This window comes from Bombus flavifrons, chromosome 9, assembly GCF_040668555.2.
Source record: "Bombus flavifrons isolate JBK064 chromosome 9, iyBomFlav1_principal, whole genome shotgun sequence".
Classification (NCBI taxonomy): Eukaryota; Metazoa; Arthropoda; class Insecta; order Hymenoptera; family Apidae; genus Bombus; species Bombus flavifrons.
Window position 1 is genome coordinate 7,552,456 of NC_138450.1, and position 18,098 is coordinate 7,570,553.

Here is an 18,098-nt window from a genome sequence, read left to right on the forward strand (position 1 = left end):
TCTTTCCCTTCTAAAAACTGTTAATAACTATAAATATTATTTTAATACTATAGCTGCCTTCTTATTACTGCAAATGAAGCTAAAATGATTCTAGTTGCAGCTAGATATATGGAGCCTTGAGGCTTTTCATACGAATTATAAATTATGTGTTAATTGTTCCAAATAAAAGTCTACGGTTGAAGAGAGGGAAACAGTTAGAAAGGAGGTCACTGTCCAATTAAGAAAGAAATTTTTGACATTAATTTAGGATAATCAGACAGCTATTCCATAATGGAATGTTATCTAAAATTATATATATCTAAATATTATATAATCTAATTATATAATATTATCTAAAGCACGATAATTAAATTTTCTATGTTGCAAAAATAGCGTAAAGAAGTGTCATAAAGTAATTAAAATTCTTATGCTGAAGAAGGTTTAACTAATGTCTTAAAAAAAATAGCTGTCAGAATCTAGAAAATCTGTATTTCTGTGGACAATATAAACAGATGTGTCGAAGGATAGACAGACGTATTGTAAACTCGTGACGTACGAGCAATTTATGGACACGGGGTATGTTGTCCCTTGGGCCTGGTCCTTACATTGACCTACTATCATCACCTAATCTCCCAATGATCAAGGTAGATTACATACACGAGATCCTACGAGAATTACCTAATAATTACCTAAGGTCAAAGATATCCACTGATTCGTGAAAGATCTGGAATTATTTTGCAATTTACATCTACAGTAGATCCCTTGCTAATTCTATTAAATTAATGCAACAAATATCCAATCACAACTTTCTTTATTTCAATAGATTCGTAACGAAAAACTATTCCAAAGTGGAAGAATTCCAAGTTGATATCCCTTTCAATTGACTTAATTTGATTTCCCTATACAAAGAACAAATTTATTTCTATTGCATATCCTAATATTAAACGTACGAGTAACTTCATAACATTTAAATTTTGCTCAATTGAAAAATCAAATTCGTAACATAAAATCTTGGTAACTTCCCAATAACTGTATCGAATATCTCTAAAAATATATATATTTTTATACAATTTAATGCGATTAAAGATCTGAAACCCAAGCATTTGTTTTACCCACTTAATATTGCAACGAGTATTCTACTCGTCTACTATTACGTATCATATTCATCGCGTGCATTTTACCTTTAAATTCCCCATAGATGCATTAAAATCCATAATCCGCTAATAACTTTCCCAATTTCCTCGTAAGCGTTATCGTTGTAACGATCACAAACGAGGGTGTGTCCCTTTCAAAGTTCGCTTAAAAATAATAAAAGCGAAAGAGCAGAAAAATTACACGCACAATCGCGTCCCAAGATACTGGAACGGAAAGAGTAGAGGGGTTGTAACGTGTGCCAAAAAACGCGGCCGGTAAAACGAGGAGGGAGATCGATCGTCTGGTTTACGCAAACGTATTGACGTCACGTGAATGCGGCCGTGTTATCGGATTGAGGCATTGCCGCGTTGTTACGTAACGCGTGAGCAAAAGGCGAGTTCCACGACGACAGGATCGTTAATAACCTCGCATTACAGCTTTCGCCGCGATATACGACCGCTGCGGCGCCCTCAGCCCGCGGGGAGACCCTCTGCGATCCCTATTTCACGGCGAATTAATTATCAACGTGGCCGCGTAGACTAGAACAGAGACGACGCCAGTTTCACCGCTTCCACCGATGACGGTGCATCGGAAGCGCAATAGAATTACGGACCTCAATAATCATCCTGATAAATAATTCTAAGCCTTGTTCTCTACGTTTCGTGCACCTGTTTCGAGACACGTTCAACGTATCAGTACCTCATGCTAGTAGTCGAAACTAGTAGTGGAAACCTTTCACGAATATGTCATGCGTGTTGTATGAAACATTTTTTCATTGGCACTGTTGCGAGTAGATGGCAGATTTTTATGCAAATTCATATTTTCATAAATACGAGTGAAAAACAAAGCAAACACTTGTTTCTTTTTTGAATTTTGAATTCTTATGTATTTTTACGTTTTAGGTACGTGAATTCAATGTTCGTGTTTTTACATGTTTACATGTTTTTTAAATGCGTATTGAAAGTCTGCGGTCCAGTTACGAGACTCGATCACAATGATTATATTCGCAGAGTTTGGAAGAAATTTGAAGATACGTATGGAAATTATATTTATGATCATTAGGATCACAAAAAGTATGTAACAAGTTGACTGTCATGCAACTTTTATATATTTCTCTCTGCGAGCAAACACATTGAAATATACACTGTAACATTTAATATTTGCAAAATATTATATTGTAGTTGTGTCAATTTTTTTTTTGGCAATGTTATTTATATCATTCACGTTGATAAAAATTTTTTATTCCATAAAATTTATCTTATCTTAAACATTGTACAAAATTTACTAATCACCGATGAGCATCGTGACAGTCAACGTGTTAAACAGTCAACTATTAATAAAGCACGACATTCAACCTTTAACATTTATTATAAAAGATTAGTTTAAAATATTTAATCCCATGTACCAAAGTAACGGTGGATTTTTTATCCTTTTGGCTACTACGAGGACAAAATCTTGCTTGAATGGCTTGAATATCTTGGCTCGGCTAATGATAAGTTATCGTGAACCATCCATTAACCGTGGTTTCATTACAGGATAATCCTAAAGAACAGGAATTTAATATGACGACATGATACAAAAAATATTGGACGATAAAAATAATAAAACGTACCGTAACGGTACCCACTGATATGATTTAAACTTTTTATTATCAATTCAATTTTTCTCTCGCTCATAGCTTTATCAATATATTTACTGATAATATCAACATACACAAGTACGTACATATGTACATATTTCATCACACATCACGAAGTAATCGTCGAATTCGAATAAAATAGCGTGAAACCGAGAATATTATTTTAAATTTTAATTTCATTATCCCGTTGTAGAGAAAACCCTCTTTTCTTTTTGTAATGATTTCGATTGCTTATTATTTCATTTATTCGTTGTTTCACGATGTTTTGATTAATTTCTACCTCTTTACTCGTAATATTCACTTTATGACAATTTCATTCCTTTTACCGACATTGTGAGGGAGAAAAGAAAAAACAGGTCACGAGGAACTATTATAGCTATAACTATGCCATTATGGAAAACGTATAGCTAAAATCCTTGGCTTCGACTGCAGGATTTCCTTGCGACGAAGACTTGGCTTATTCTGGATCAATTTCGCAAACTGAATCGCTTAACCCACTATTCTATGATCATAAGTATACTTTGTAATCATAAGTCGCATAAAGACTGTTACGTAACCACATTCACCGATCCTGCCTTCCTATTTCATATAGGTATATAGATCTATATTCCACATATAAAACTCGTAAATGTGTAAAATACTATAATGCTATCAATCTATTAACCGGAGAAGATGAGTTAACCCATCAGGAATCTTTATATTATTATTATTATTATTTTTTTTTAAGTTTCTTTAACATTCGTTTCACAGCTGTCTCAGTCATCGGCACAGATGTGTCGCTAAACTTACTTTTATGAATATGAATTCAAGATACGTATAGTTTCTACGAAACAAGAACTATACATATTATTCTACTATTGAAATATATCTAATTCCATGCGACTTCTACGTGTTCCTGACACTGAACATGAAGCTGAAAGATAACGTTCCGCCTCGGTATAGGAAGTTTCAACAAGCCAGGCAGGTTCCCAAGTCGAGCAAAGAATACACCGGCAGGTATGTCTAACAATAGCAACGTGATAAGTGCGTCTATATCGTCTTTCTTCGTGAGTCCAGTTTTCTTTGATTTACCGTTTCAATCTTAGAAAGAACCTTCACCTTACGCTCAGTATCTCTAAAGTTAAGAGAAACATATATTTTTTACTACTAACCGTATGTAGGAATAATTAGTTTTCGGAATTATTTGAGTCTCTAAGAAGCCAAACAGATCAACTTTATTTCTTTTTTTGTTCACTTTTATTAGCTTTTAATTTAACACCATTAATATTCAATGCCAATTACACAAATGACTTATCTCTGTAAGTTTATTCATCGCGTTCGAGAAAATGGCACAAATAATATGGCGAACTCGAAGGTTTTGAAAAACATAGTTTGTAGCATCATCACTTCCCTGTACTTCCCAATTTATAGGCTTGATCAACGTGGTTCATTCATCAGCGTTTATAAAAGTGAAAGAAAATCAATTTTTATTATTAAATCTAGGGAAGGACGGGACACAATCAGCGCTGAGAATTGTTTCTCAAATGTTGGCGCAAGTTAAAAGAAAAACAATTTTCATCATAAAAGCTGTGATGACGAACAATTAACTCTGACAGTTGTTTATTAACGTTCGCAAAATTTGAAAGGAAAATAAATTTTTTTTCATGAAATCTATAGAGCGTTGAAAGAATGATTTTTTTTTTATCTTTTGGGAGCATTCATAAACGATTCTTTTTAAAAATATTTCCCTCCTATGGGGTTAATAAGAAAGATTGATTTTTCAAAATTTCTACGTCTTTTCTATAGATTTTCATTTATAGTGAAAAATGTCTCAAACGTTGGTTACGTTATAGTAGAAACATCACTGAAATTCTAACAGTGCATCATTACGTGGATTGAACGCACACCTCGTAATGTCACAGACGTGATACGAATTATGATTTATCAATTATGATTATACTTGCAATAGATTGAAGATCTCTACATGTAAATTAATATATCTGAATATCTTATTTCATTAAAACCATAAATACTGTGAAAACCATGAGGTACCTAGTAGAAAAATCGTGTAGCGGCAGCGTGCAATTAAATCCTATAATGATGTGTAGCACATGATGATGTACGTCCATCGCAAAATCTAAATATAATAGAACGTGTCGCGGTATAAAGATTAAACTAACGTGTATAAACTGATATTTCCGGTATAAAAGTTTCAAACATTCCAAAAACTGAATTCTAACTTCAATAGACAAACTCCTAACTTTAAACGTTTGGACAAAAATAAACCAATGGATCACAAATATTTCACCAGAGACTTTTTTCATGACATCCGCTTGTAAAAACATCAGGAATAGCTGGTTTCAGGAGAAAAAAAGATTCAATTTAATCGGCTGTAGCAAGAGCCGCAGAGGGGCGTGAATATCGGAAACGCAGCTGAAATGGATAGAAATAGAGGGGAAACGTCGAATTTCCGAAAACTATGAAATTTCTCGAGATGAATGCGCGCACGGTGATAGAGGAATCGACTTTAATATCCAGCGAGGAAAAATTGGTTCACGGGATCTGATGAAAGGGAGAAAAACCGGGCAGCCGAGGAAAAAAGAAGTAGAGGCGGCATCGATGACAGCGTAAAATCCAAAATAGATGAGACGAAATGGTCGACGATTTCTGACGAAGGATAAAAACCGAGGACGGTAAAACGAGAAGTAAAAAGAAAAAAAAAGGAAAAAAGTAAAAAACGAAGGAATAAAAAAATAAAAAGCAAGGCACAGTGAAGAAAAAACTGAGCCGTACGCAGGTCGGCTGAAAAAGTAATTGAAGCTCCAATTGGCAAATAAATTGGCTCGAACTTCTATCGCGAGTCTTGCCGGTTCCGTCGTTTTTCCGCCGGACCTGGCGTTTACCCGCCAATTTCGCGGAACAAAGTAGCACAGCCTGCATCAATCACAGGTAAAACCACGTGAATTTCCCCTGTTCCGCGTGTCTTTGTGCGTGCAAGAATGAAACACGTTGCACCGTGATCGTAATTATTCGAACGATATAACTTTTCAACTACATTTAATGGGTTTGTCTGCAATTTTAACGTCCATTGGTACTTCGTTCGCGTTTCTAGATTGTGTATTCGGTTATAAAATTGATCGCGAATTGCTGGATTGTTTGTTCGAAGATGACTTTTTCCGAATGTATGTTTTGTAATAATTTCTCCGTGTTTCTTCTGTATCATTTCTTTGAAATGATAACAGACATTAAAAAACGTTTATAATATCGTAAATAAAATGAATGAGATATCATTTTAGATTCAGGAAAAATTATTTTGTTTGCGCTAAATTACGATGAAATTTAATGGAAAATGATAGAAATGATGGAATTGCGAATAACAAGCATTTCTAATAATAGTTGTTTACGTACTTTGTTAAGTTCGTGTATATATAATGATTTCTCAAATAGGAAAAGAATACATGTATTATTTAAATAAAATTTTACTATCATGGGAAGAATCTCTTACAAGGATATGGATGAGAGATATTTTATATTACATTTCTTGTACTAGAACCATATGATTTTATTCGCGTATGGGTCTTTATCTATTTTATTATTTAAAAACATGATGAACTGCTAAGTAAACTTTACTCTAACTCTTTACTCTTTACTCTAACTCTTTACTCTTTACTCTTCTTTACTCTAAGTAAACCTTAATTTATTGTCTTGAAGCACGTTAATTCTTTTAGGGTGATTATTTAATATAAACATTTTAGTGTCATTACTTCTTGCAATGGAACCATATGCTCTTATTATTTCGATATACTTTATCATTTAAGAAGCCGGCTAAATTTTTATATTATTTGAAATATATGTTAATTCACTTCATTAGAAATTCAATTGCCACTGGTCCAGAATTTCTCATTTTTAGTGCCATGCCTTCTATCTTAAGAAAGTTACGTCAATTTCAAGTCCCAGTTATCTCGTAAACTTTATTCCTAGTCGTATCAGTACCAGGGACTCTCTCTTACCCTGTTTTATTATTTCATTGACTACAATTTATCTATCTTGAGATGCTCGCTTTCACTTTATGTTAACTGAATTACACGAACGTAAATGAAATATGAATTAACTATTACGGCAAGACAAGTAAATTCTTGATCGAAATCCTAATTAGAATTTTACAAACATGCAAAAGCTCAATATACCAAAATTCATATTAATGTGAAACTCCGTTGTCCTATTATTACAATTGAATACTTAGACGAAGAACTATAACTTCGAATTATAACGACAAACGTATTGAAAATTGCCGATTAACTACGTATAATAAATCAACGTTATATCGTATATAATAAACTAATACAAATACCAAGATAGACAAATCGACAATTTTATTCGATCTTTCCCATTTCTTCCGCAATGACCAGGTCGTTTAACTTTTATTCCACAAGGCTTCTATCCCAAACAGCACCGTTTCAATATTTACGTATAATAATCCTCGAAACTGGAACTTTCGAGAGAATTTAACACGGACTATCTTCATCTTTTACGTAACTCATAACGCAAACAAGCAATTTGCTTCGGCGTATCAACGCCAAGCGCAGGGAGTGAACCGGAAACGGCGCGAAGAGCGCAAACACGTGCAGGTGAAATTGCTCGTAATCGCGTTCCTATACTGAAAATAATCTTCTTCGGTGTATTCGTGGACCGACGTACTTGGCGTTCTAAAATTTAACGAGACCTTCTTGGCGTGGATATTGACCAGGGACGAATTAACCCTACGACTGAATACAAATGGGTTCATTTGCAAAGGAAAGAACAGAGAGTTCAGCGGACAAACAGTCGGCCAAACCTCATTATTATTCTCCCGTCCTTAACATCATTCGCCGTAGTTCTCGGATCTTTCAACTCAAAATCCACCTACAATCGAGTCTACTCAGCTGACAAACGTTCAAAAGGGAAATCGACATAAATTTAATTAACTCACAACGCCAGTGTTCTCCCTTCCACGTGGAACTTGCAGGGTGTCAAAGTATTTCCGACTTAATACCTTTCTGTCATTCGATCGTTCGTTCAGTGTTCTCTTTTAATATTTTCTTACTGGTATTAATCACGGTAGATTAGTCACCATTTAATATGAACCCGTCAAGGATCAATTTTGCATTAACGCAATATTTCACTTGTCATGTCAACTAATTTATCTCATTGGAGTTTGATAAAAATTATATCGATGTGCTATTACTTCATAGAAAATAACGTAATTAGTTAGTTTATATCATCGAATTCTTCGTTCTAACGTTACTGAATATTTCTTTCAGTCAGTATCTCCTCTGCCAACTATCTTCTACGATTTAAAATAACACATGCAGAAATTGAGTATTTGTAACGCTATGATAGTAGTGTTCTTTTAATTAAAACATCTCTTCTTTGTATTTCTGATTCGCGTGGTAAAGTTCTTAACACCATCTATTATTCTAATACATTTGGTTTATCTTGATAAAGCAATAAATTGCTTGTTAGGAATTATTTCATTGCTTGGTCCTTAATGGGTTTGCTATGTTTTGGTCCTTGTGAGACCTACACAATCTCTATCAGTGCATATACATAATCAGTTAATTCTAACTCGCATTCGACAATCTGATTATTTATTAACGCTGAAATAATGGCCAAATATTACATTCAACTTTTTTCTTCAACCCAATACTTCTATTTAATACTTGTTAAACATTTGATGACCATCTTACAGATTCTCTACTGCAAACCAGTGCGTGCTACCAAGCACTAATTAAAATAACGTTTGAATTAATGTTTAATCACAATGGCTGTGTGTAGAAGATACTACTCTCGAGTGCAGTAAACAAAAATATGCATTGAACAAAAAAAGATAGTGTTACAGAAACAGAAAATCAGTTTCCACCTACGACAACGTTGGAAGGTATATTAAAAAAAAAAAAGAAGTATCAGTGCCACACGGATAAAAAATATATAGCAAAAATGAAAAACCGCGCGAAAACGTATCGTGCAGTGCGATTTCTGTCGAGATTCGATGAGACACAAATATTTTCACGGCTAACAGAGTATCGAACCCCAAAACATCGTGCTCCCACGTTTCGGTCGAGATATGTTAACCAACATGAAAATTTTCGTAAATTCGAGAGCTCTTGGAATTTTTTCGAACGAATAGAAAATTTTACAGCCGTAGATTTGTTATACGAATTTAATTAGCAGGGAGTGAAAGCAATTTGAGATGCTTTGAACGTTAATCTGCTATTTGCAGCAAGATTTCAGAAGCTTCAAAAAGATAATTCTTAAAAGATAAATCTCGGAAGCGTTGAGACATTAAATTTTTTAAGGGAGAGACGGAAGAAGTAATTTAATAAACAATTGAAGATCAAATAAGCTTTCTGGTACGTATTTTGAATTCTTGGGACATTTAGACTAAATATTTAGCTTTTCTTCAATATGAAAGAAGCTTTGAAACTTTCAAATTGTGACTTTAGAATTCTCAGAGTTTTGAAGTTATTAATCCTTAAATGCATACATACAGGGTTGATATTTTATAGCGTACTTTTATTTTATAATATAAATCAGATAAGGATTACTTACTGTATGGTATGTTGAATATAGTTACGTTACCAATATCAAATACATCCGCATTATACAACACGAAGTATTAATCTAAGCGAATAAAATAAAAAGTCAACTTTTTCCATTTTATTATCTTCGTCTATTATAGTTTCAATATCCGAATGTTATTACGTTAAAATAATTTAAATACAACTAATAAGATATGATTCGTTTGTATGTTCTATAATATATCTCGTAGCTATTTTGAAACAAATTCTTTTTACAAATAAAAAGGACCGAAAAGATAAAACTAGTTTCAGAGTAGACGAATATTTTCGAAATCTTTTGTTATATTTAAAGAAATCATGCATTCGAGGATTAATATTCGCACGGATTTTAAATTCCCAAGTTTTCCACGACGTTCATAAACATTGAACGAAAACCTACAAAAATTCCTACATTTCCAAACATTCGCCAACAGGACTTCGAATATTCGAAATTTTTCTATATTCGCGATTTCAAAGCTTCAAACATCCGCAAACTTACCGAACGTAGGATTTCCGCTAAACCTCATTGCACAGAATTTTTCCAAATTCCGTGAACTTCTACGTTCGGAATATCCAAATAAATACCAAAGCTCGGAACTCGTTTCCCGAAGGACCTTTCACCGATAGTCGCTCTTTCACGAAAAATCGCCGCGATCGTTTTAAAAAGCATCGACACGCGATTTTTGAACAGCGTCCTATCGATTCAGTTCTATAATTTGTATAAATTGTTTGGAAATTTTACGGAACGAAATACGTACTCCCTAGCATCTGAGGCAATAGTTACTATGCTGTAGAAGTCGAGAAACGTTCAGATGGTGGTTTCTGAACGAAATTACAGGAGGAACGCGTTTTGTACGGACGATGGAATACGGAATCGCAGGGGAAGCTCGCAAACAGTGGCGGGTGAACGCTCATTAGCAAACGCGGCGCGTGTTCCGCGAGCTCTCCTCCTACGATTATCCCGGAAAACATGTATCAGAGCGAGCAGCTTTAAAAAAGTCACGGTGGATAGTTTTAAACGTGTTATTATATGGAGTAACACGTACGCCCTACCCCGTGTAACTTGGCTGGTGGCACGATACAAGCTGCAGGTAGTTAACTACTTGTTGGGCGCACAGGATGCAATCTCGAAATCGACCAGGCAACTTGGGAGCACGCACGCCGATAAAAAGAGCTTTCGCGTCGTCTGATATATGTAGACACTAAGAAAATATTTTCCTAGCTATCGCCACCGAATTTTCAACCAACAATCGTTTATATAGAGCCAGCGGATCGTACGTTCAACCCTTAAACTGAAATAGTTTAACATTAGATTAGTTCACAGGTTAGTAATTTTGTTTTCATCATATTTTGTTAAATTCTGTTCTATTATATTTCTAAGTAATTATAATTAAAGATACTTCTTAGGAATTGTATATTAGTTGTATATTACACTGTTACGATTAAAACACGAATGAACAAGTAACTATAAGTTTTTACCGAAACACGAGAATACTCTTTCTGTATATAACAAGATAGAAACGTTTCTTAAACATTTCCTATATATTAAGTTACACTTTTCCCAGCTACGATCATGGTCATCGTTAAAATTGTCTTTTATTATTATTACGATTGTCTCACCTTATACAGTTCAAATAGCGGATGTTCAAAAATTTCTCGAATCCCTTATCGCATTAACATTATATACTCGTATAATGTTATACACATGTAATTCTTAAATTCACGTATATTACGTACCACCGTAGCATTATAATATTATACTTACACTTCGTCGAACCCATCACGTTACCTCAAATTTAACACCATTTCCATTTGCAAATTCATTGATTATCACTTACATGTACCCACTTGTAAAGAAACATTTGGTCAATTTCAAAGAACCAACGGAATCAATCGCCAAAACGACCATCGTCGTACAATAATAATTCAAAGAGGAGATAGAGAATTGGTGGAGCTGATTTAAGGGTTGAAGTAGAACTCGCTGCTCTCATTACCAGAGAATTATCGCTAGGGGGATCGTACATGATCGAGGTAAACAAACGGGGGACGAAATAGTGTATGCCAGAACGGTTTATTTGCGGTTTAATTTGCGCCAAAGTACAAATACTCATGCAAAACGAACATAGTATGTAACAGCGTGAACGTGCTCGGCCTTCAACGAGGCAGAGAATCGTCACGTAAAGCGGAGAGAATTTACGAAAAAAAAGAACAAAGACAGAAAAAGAGAAAAAAAGGAAAAAACAAGAAAACAACACTCGGTTGGTTCATTATTCCCGATCGTTTGTTCGACGAATTTAAATGGAACGTGTCCCATCACGGTTGCGTTGCGATTGGAATTGAAACAAACGCCGGAGAACGACATCGTTTTATTCTTCGACACATATTGACAGAGGCATAATATTAATACATAAAATGGAAAAAGAAGCTTCGCCAAGAACGTCCGCTTATCGATTCTTGTTCACAAGTTACACGATGCGAATTATCATTTACGTGAAATTATCATTTATGTCGCGAGCAATGCGTGATAGTAAGTGGTGTTTTTTCTTTTTTTTTATGTATCTATATATATATATATCTTATGCGTATTATATATGTACGTATGTATAACATATAGGTAAATAAATATATAATATATGTACAAATAATACCTAGGCGAACGCCACTTCGCGTTAAGATGTCGCCACCCCGAGCCGGGACTGCCGTACTGCAACAGACACCCGAAACACTGTCATCATCTGCGTTCAGCATTTTAGAATTAGAAAATCTTCACCGATCGGTTGCATGCCGGTGAAGAAAATGCAATCGTTCAACACGCAGCACACACTTTTTCACGTCAGAGGTTGAAATTGATTAATGAAAGTTTGTTAAGTGAAAGGTGGTTCTTATGCAAATGGTGTCCTGTAGTGCAGGGGATGATTCTTTGTAAAAGAAATCAAAGATGTTTAACGTAACCTTTTCATATCTGGGACTTCGTTAAAAAAAAAACAGAATCTTACTTTTTGTTTTATAATTATTAAGAAAACGACCCCTGTTTAAAGGGGTGAATTAAAATTTCCTTCTTCGGATATTTAAATCACGCGTATAGAATTTTATTTTTTATATTTTGATTATTTCAATAGAGAAAAATAAAATATCGTTAAAAGAGAATCTGTTTAAGTATTTTGAAAAATCAAAAACCACATTTAAACGCTGAAAAGCTCTCGCATTTAATTAATCAGATAAAACTGTTAATGGTTACTCACATCATCTTTTTTTTCTAAATTATTTATATAATTTTGACTATGAAGGTAAAAGAAGCTTGAAGATTAATCGCTTAAAAATTTCCGAAGATTTTAATCAAACACATATTCTACAAAGTCCCACAAAAGAATACTGGATTACGCAATTTGAATATATTTCTTTTACGGAGAATCATCAGCCGTATTAATAGTTATCTAACTGAAATCAAAGTCATATTTCAACCCCTGCTTTATACATATTTTTGCTCCGCCGCAAACGTTGCAAAGAGAATAATTCATTTCCATCAAAAAATATTCCGAGTAAACTCAAATAGAACAGGATAATTGCCTAGCTGTCTTCTTATCGACTCGCTGATGAAAGGAAAATATGTACATATTTTTTTAAACTGGTTGATTGTAAATTTTCCTCTTCCTTTACATCTTCTATTGATATAACATTTCTGATAAAATTCCAATTTTTCATCCTACAATTAATGAAACTTAACAGAGGATGATCTGCGGAAAAAATTTTTCCATCGGCAATTTCTCTCGTAGAAATTTAATAAAAGAAGATATTCTCCACTACTACAATTAAACATAAACAACAATAATAACAAACTAATATCATACAGCTCTAACAAAGAAGCTCTACTTTGACGCTTCAGCTGAAAATTTACGGCAAACAACACGATGATATCCGATTTATCTCGATGAAAAAAAGGGAAGCTTTTCGAATCAATTATCGCGATTTCCGACGTGCCAAAGCGCGCAACCGTTACACGATTAAAACCGGCGGAACTTCGAATTAGAAAGAGAAAGAGAGTGTCCCTGGCCTCGTTCAGAACGTAATCCGACCGGGAAAATTGCAATTTCCACGCGAGCCAGGAATAACCCGGGCGACGACGTAAAATATATCCGCGTGTGTGCTTGGCCATGGATGCTCGTTGCTTTTTAATTGTCTTTCGTTCGCCCCGAATTCGGACTTTCTATCGCAGAAATTGCTGCCGCTTTTTCCTAGAGTCGCTGATACATCCATCATGTCGCCGAATTAAACAACTTTCGTCTCGAGCCGGCAAACAGCGCGCGTTCGTTCGAGCTTCGTTAGAACATGCATCGGAGGGGGCAAACTGTTGGAAAAGTCCCCGTAGAATTCTTCTCTTTGCAACGTTTCGATGGAGAGAATGGTTGAACGAGGACAAACTAAAGAATTTTACGACATTTCTACATTTCCTTTTTTCTTTATATGATTTTCCGCAATTTCGAAACACTCGTCCTATGTGTGGAATTTTATTTTCAACGGAATTATTTTTCATCACGATCTGCTGGAAATATGCGACATCATTTAAATTCCTTTCATTTATATCGAGGAATTTTTCGTGGCACAGCTTTTGTCCAATATGACAGCGAATACACGTGAAATATTAAATCAATAACTAATTCGTTAAATTACAATATGATCATTATACTGGACAAAAATAATATAATATTGTAATCTTTACTCAATATATAATTAATTTCAACAGTAAGCACAAAATCTGTCGTGAGCGCAAAATTCTTTATAATTCGATCCTCGCATAAATCATTGGAGCTCCTTCCTTTTTCTTCTAGTAAAAGATTTACCAATAAAACTCCTTCGTTCCCAAATGCAAAAAGGAACGATATGTATACTTTCCACGCGTTAGTTCCATGCAAGAAGAAAGAAGCTCCACAAACGATCTTAACCCTTAAGGGCTACCATGGGTGAAATCTCACACCAAACGTATTTTTCTTTAATATTATCGTCCCTTAATAATACCACCTTTCGTCTAAATCAAACGTAAGGGTAACATCAATTACATTTACTTGACTTTATTTATTTCTAAATTAAAATAGGATATATTTAGATAGAATTTCACCCATGATAGCATCAATGTAATTCCTTTCGACGATAGCTTTTAAGAGTTAATTGTCCAATCTGTTAGTAAGAAAGAAAAGACAGGTCCAACTGCAAACAAGACGATCGTGTTAATCGAAAATATCATATATCACGCTGTTATTTTCAAAGAAAACGTTTCAACACGTCGATGCACGTCACATTTCAAACACTGAAACAGAAGGGGAGGAAAGGTAGAGGATTTACGTGGAAACTCGTACGTCACAGCAATCTTTTAGCCTGGTAATAACACGTCCATGACGTGTTATGACGGAAACACGAGCGATCCGCTGGAAATTTCGTCGATGCATGAACATCGAGCACTTTGGAAATCCGCGGTGCTCGACGCTCGTTTGACATTTAAAGCGTTAAATTCGGCTAATCGTGAAAATCGTTCGACCACTGTGATGAAGTTTATGCCCGCAAATAGTTATCAGAAAGGCGAAATAAGCTCGCGCATAATCGATCCGATTTGGTCGTGGATTTACCGTTTCAACCATGTAAATTGGTCCACTTTCGAATAATTTCGATTTTCACGATTATTTTCTGGTTTTTAAGCGTTCGTTGAATAGCTGAAACTCTTTTCGTCGATGGATTTATATCATTGTGAGGGTAGAGTTTAGTGTCTAAAGTGATAGTTTTCATTAGTTTATATGTACCGATGAGATATTAGTTGTAATTAACCCTTTATTGTTATTTTTAACGAAATATAATTTTCATGTTGTATATCGTATGCAATATAACTTTGCAAACAACAAAATGAAAAATAGATCGATTTAACATTAAAATTTAATTTTTTGTATTATTTTAGATATCAAGAAACATTTGAAAAAGTCTTAGAATATTTATCGACTCTAATATTATATTACATAATTGTTCGTTAAGTGTTTGAAACTTTCATCGATCACAATGAAAGTTCTTTTCGGAAAAATCGAAGAACGAAATTTTGCTTGTCTACGGATAAATAACAATATGATTGACTTTTAAGATTTTTTTATATATATAATATTTATTCTTCTAGAAAAACTAAATAAAAATTGTTGGGCAAGAAAGGGTTAATAACTTTTACGTAATTTAAAGAGCTTCTAGAAGATTTCTGAATGAACAGATAACCCCTTGCGTAACCAATAAATTTTCTATCCTGAATTAATTTAAATTTTCATTCGCCACACTTTTAGATGTATGACAGAATTGTAGCTGTCCTCTCGCGAAATAAAAATGTCTGGTTGTATCGTTTGTCGCAAATAAATGTTTCACCATAGCATATTTAATCAGCTAGTCAAAAAATGCCATCAAACGCGTGTTTATATAAAAAAATGTCACAGGCATTTTCGTGAAATGAAATGTTATACATTGATGCAGACATAGCCCAAAGCGTCAAAGTTGAGAATTTAATTTTATACAATCTCCGTGAAACACGAAACCCGTCAATTTCCCCGTCTGTTAAATTTCCACAAAACTGACGCGCAGAATAAAATCTGGCTAATCTTAATACGCTAAAAACGTTGTAATACCGTTGTACGAAAAATTGTACGACCGTTTCAATTTATTACGCATTTATGTAACCATAAATCGAACGATCAAAGTATAACAAATTTACGAAATTTACATCGCACGCGGTACTAATTTCTAAATCTGCTAAACTATTATAGTCTAATTGACCAATTGCTTTCAAACGACTCTCGAAATGTCTCCGCTCAAATCAATAATAACTTAGTTGAAACGCAAGGGGTTAACAATACGACGTTAAAGGGCAAAATATAACTTGAGAAACTTCTAGCTGGCTTTTAGGCAAAAACATTGTGTCCCGTAGCTAAGTTGGAAAGTTATTCGCGTGACGAGAAGAAATTACTCCCGTATTCCTAGGCAAACAGCTAATCTGAACTGTAAAGCGGCGATCTGGCTACGAACTTTCCACCAAACGACCGGTTAATTGAGTTGTACCCTCGCGCAAGGGAAAAACTTTATCGGGAGCAGTTCGCGGTTGATCCAACGGAACAGTTTCATCGCGATCCTAACCTGCTGCCATGTATCAGCGTGTATGGTAGTTACACTATCGCTGGCGTGCACTATCGGCCAAAAGTACGAGACCTGGGCTCATATGAAAGCATTAAATATCGTTTTTCGAACACTAAAGAATATAATTTTATATTACAGTGTATCGAAAAATAAAAAAGGATATTATATATGTTATATATTATTTATAATTATTACAAAGTTAAAAGATTTGCAGACGTAAATAATAATATTAATACTAGAATATTTTTTGCAAATATTTTTAACAAAATGAATAAATTGTCTCTTACTAAATGGAAGAAAGATTATATGTATATACGTGTTTAGCTTTTAGTTGTAATTATGTTAATATACTGAGATACAGATTAGATGCTGATAATTGTAACGTTAATTGTAGTTATTATATAAACTATCCTATAATATTATCTGAACTCTTTGCATGTAACAGGAAGAATATGATTCTTGAATGAAAATAAACAAGTAAAAGAAGGTTTAGTCCTTGTACTACCAACTAAAAAATATGCTAAGTATTAAGATCATCTTACTATGATTAAATAACTAGTTGTTAGTTGCTCTTATTAAGGATACAGCTTAATTATCATAGATTTCATCATAATTATACAGTCTCGTACTTTCGGCTGCTAGCGCACATTTAGTGATGGGATCATGAAAACGGTTATCGAAAATAGTATCACAATATAAAAAGCTATGAAATATTGTAAACTTGTATAACACAAAATTGTTACCTTTATATGTTAATCAATTGAAATACTTTGTTAAAGTTTTGGCAGTAACTAAAATATATCAAATAATATATTGAAATATATTAAACATAGTATTAATTCCATTAAATCTTGAAGAAACATTTTGTAGAACAGTAACATTCTATAACATAAAATAATTATTGGAAAGTAATCTAAACTTCAACTAAACAATATTTCACAATCTCTACAAAGTGTAGTAACAAATAATATAATTTTTCAACGAATGAGGAGAACAAGATTAATTTCGAGTCGCTTTTACGTATCCGTTGGGAATACTTGACGGAAAATTCGAAGGCAATTAGTCAAATGCTTCATCAGACTTTACGATGTTACTCGCGATACGGTTGATCCCATCACTAGGCACGTCGTCACACGTTAAACCGCTCGCTGCTCGACATTTAACGTCGAGAGGACGTCACGCAAGGTGAACCGAGCTTCTGGAAGCTTGCGTGGAAATTAACGCGTCACGACTTCATCGGGTTTGATAGGATGTGCACCTAAATCCTGAGAGCGAGGCCGTCGAGCAGAGTTAAAGCTCGTCTACAAACACCATTCGCAGTTAACGACGTGTCAGATCAAGCGCAAAACTCTGTTTTCGACTTTCATTACAAACTAACGTGTCGTGATGCATTACGAACGAGATACTAACCATGCAACGAATGAATCCTATGTTTTGTGAGATCCTCCTTGACATAAATTCATTCATTCTTAATTTCAACGGCGCGTGATTCTTTATCATTCAAAATTGTAAACCCGATACTATTATAAATTTCCATTTACTAGAAAATCTTTGTGTTTTTATTGAAAATTAAGTTATTGAGAACCAAAATTACAAATAGTTCAGAATTTCTTAAAAATAGA

General features: G+C 34.2%; 1 protein-coding gene across 13 annotated transcripts in view; it reads right to left on the bottom strand.

Moving 5' to 3' along the window:
- The window catches only part of tmod (tropomodulin), a 116,031-nt gene that overhangs the window by 10,717 nt on the left and 87,216 nt on the right, over window positions 1-18,098 (bottom strand). For 5 of the 13 annotated variants that reach the window (XM_069120709.1, XM_069120708.1, XM_069120706.1 and 2 more), the window contains exon 10: window positions 11,679-12,031. The exons of 1 other annotated variant lie outside the window; for it this stretch is intronic. Coding sequence is in view for 3 of the 12 variants with exons in the window: in XM_069120702.1 (XP_068976803.1) it covers window positions 11,997-12,031 (35 nt within the window). In the remaining 9 variants the exon portion in view is untranslated. Of the gene's footprint in view, window positions 1-2,636; window positions 2,656-11,586; window positions 12,032-18,098 lie in introns of those variants that run through there. 7 more of the 13 variants (XM_069120698.1, XM_069120701.1, XM_069120699.1 and 4 more) reach the window with 3 other exon arrangements.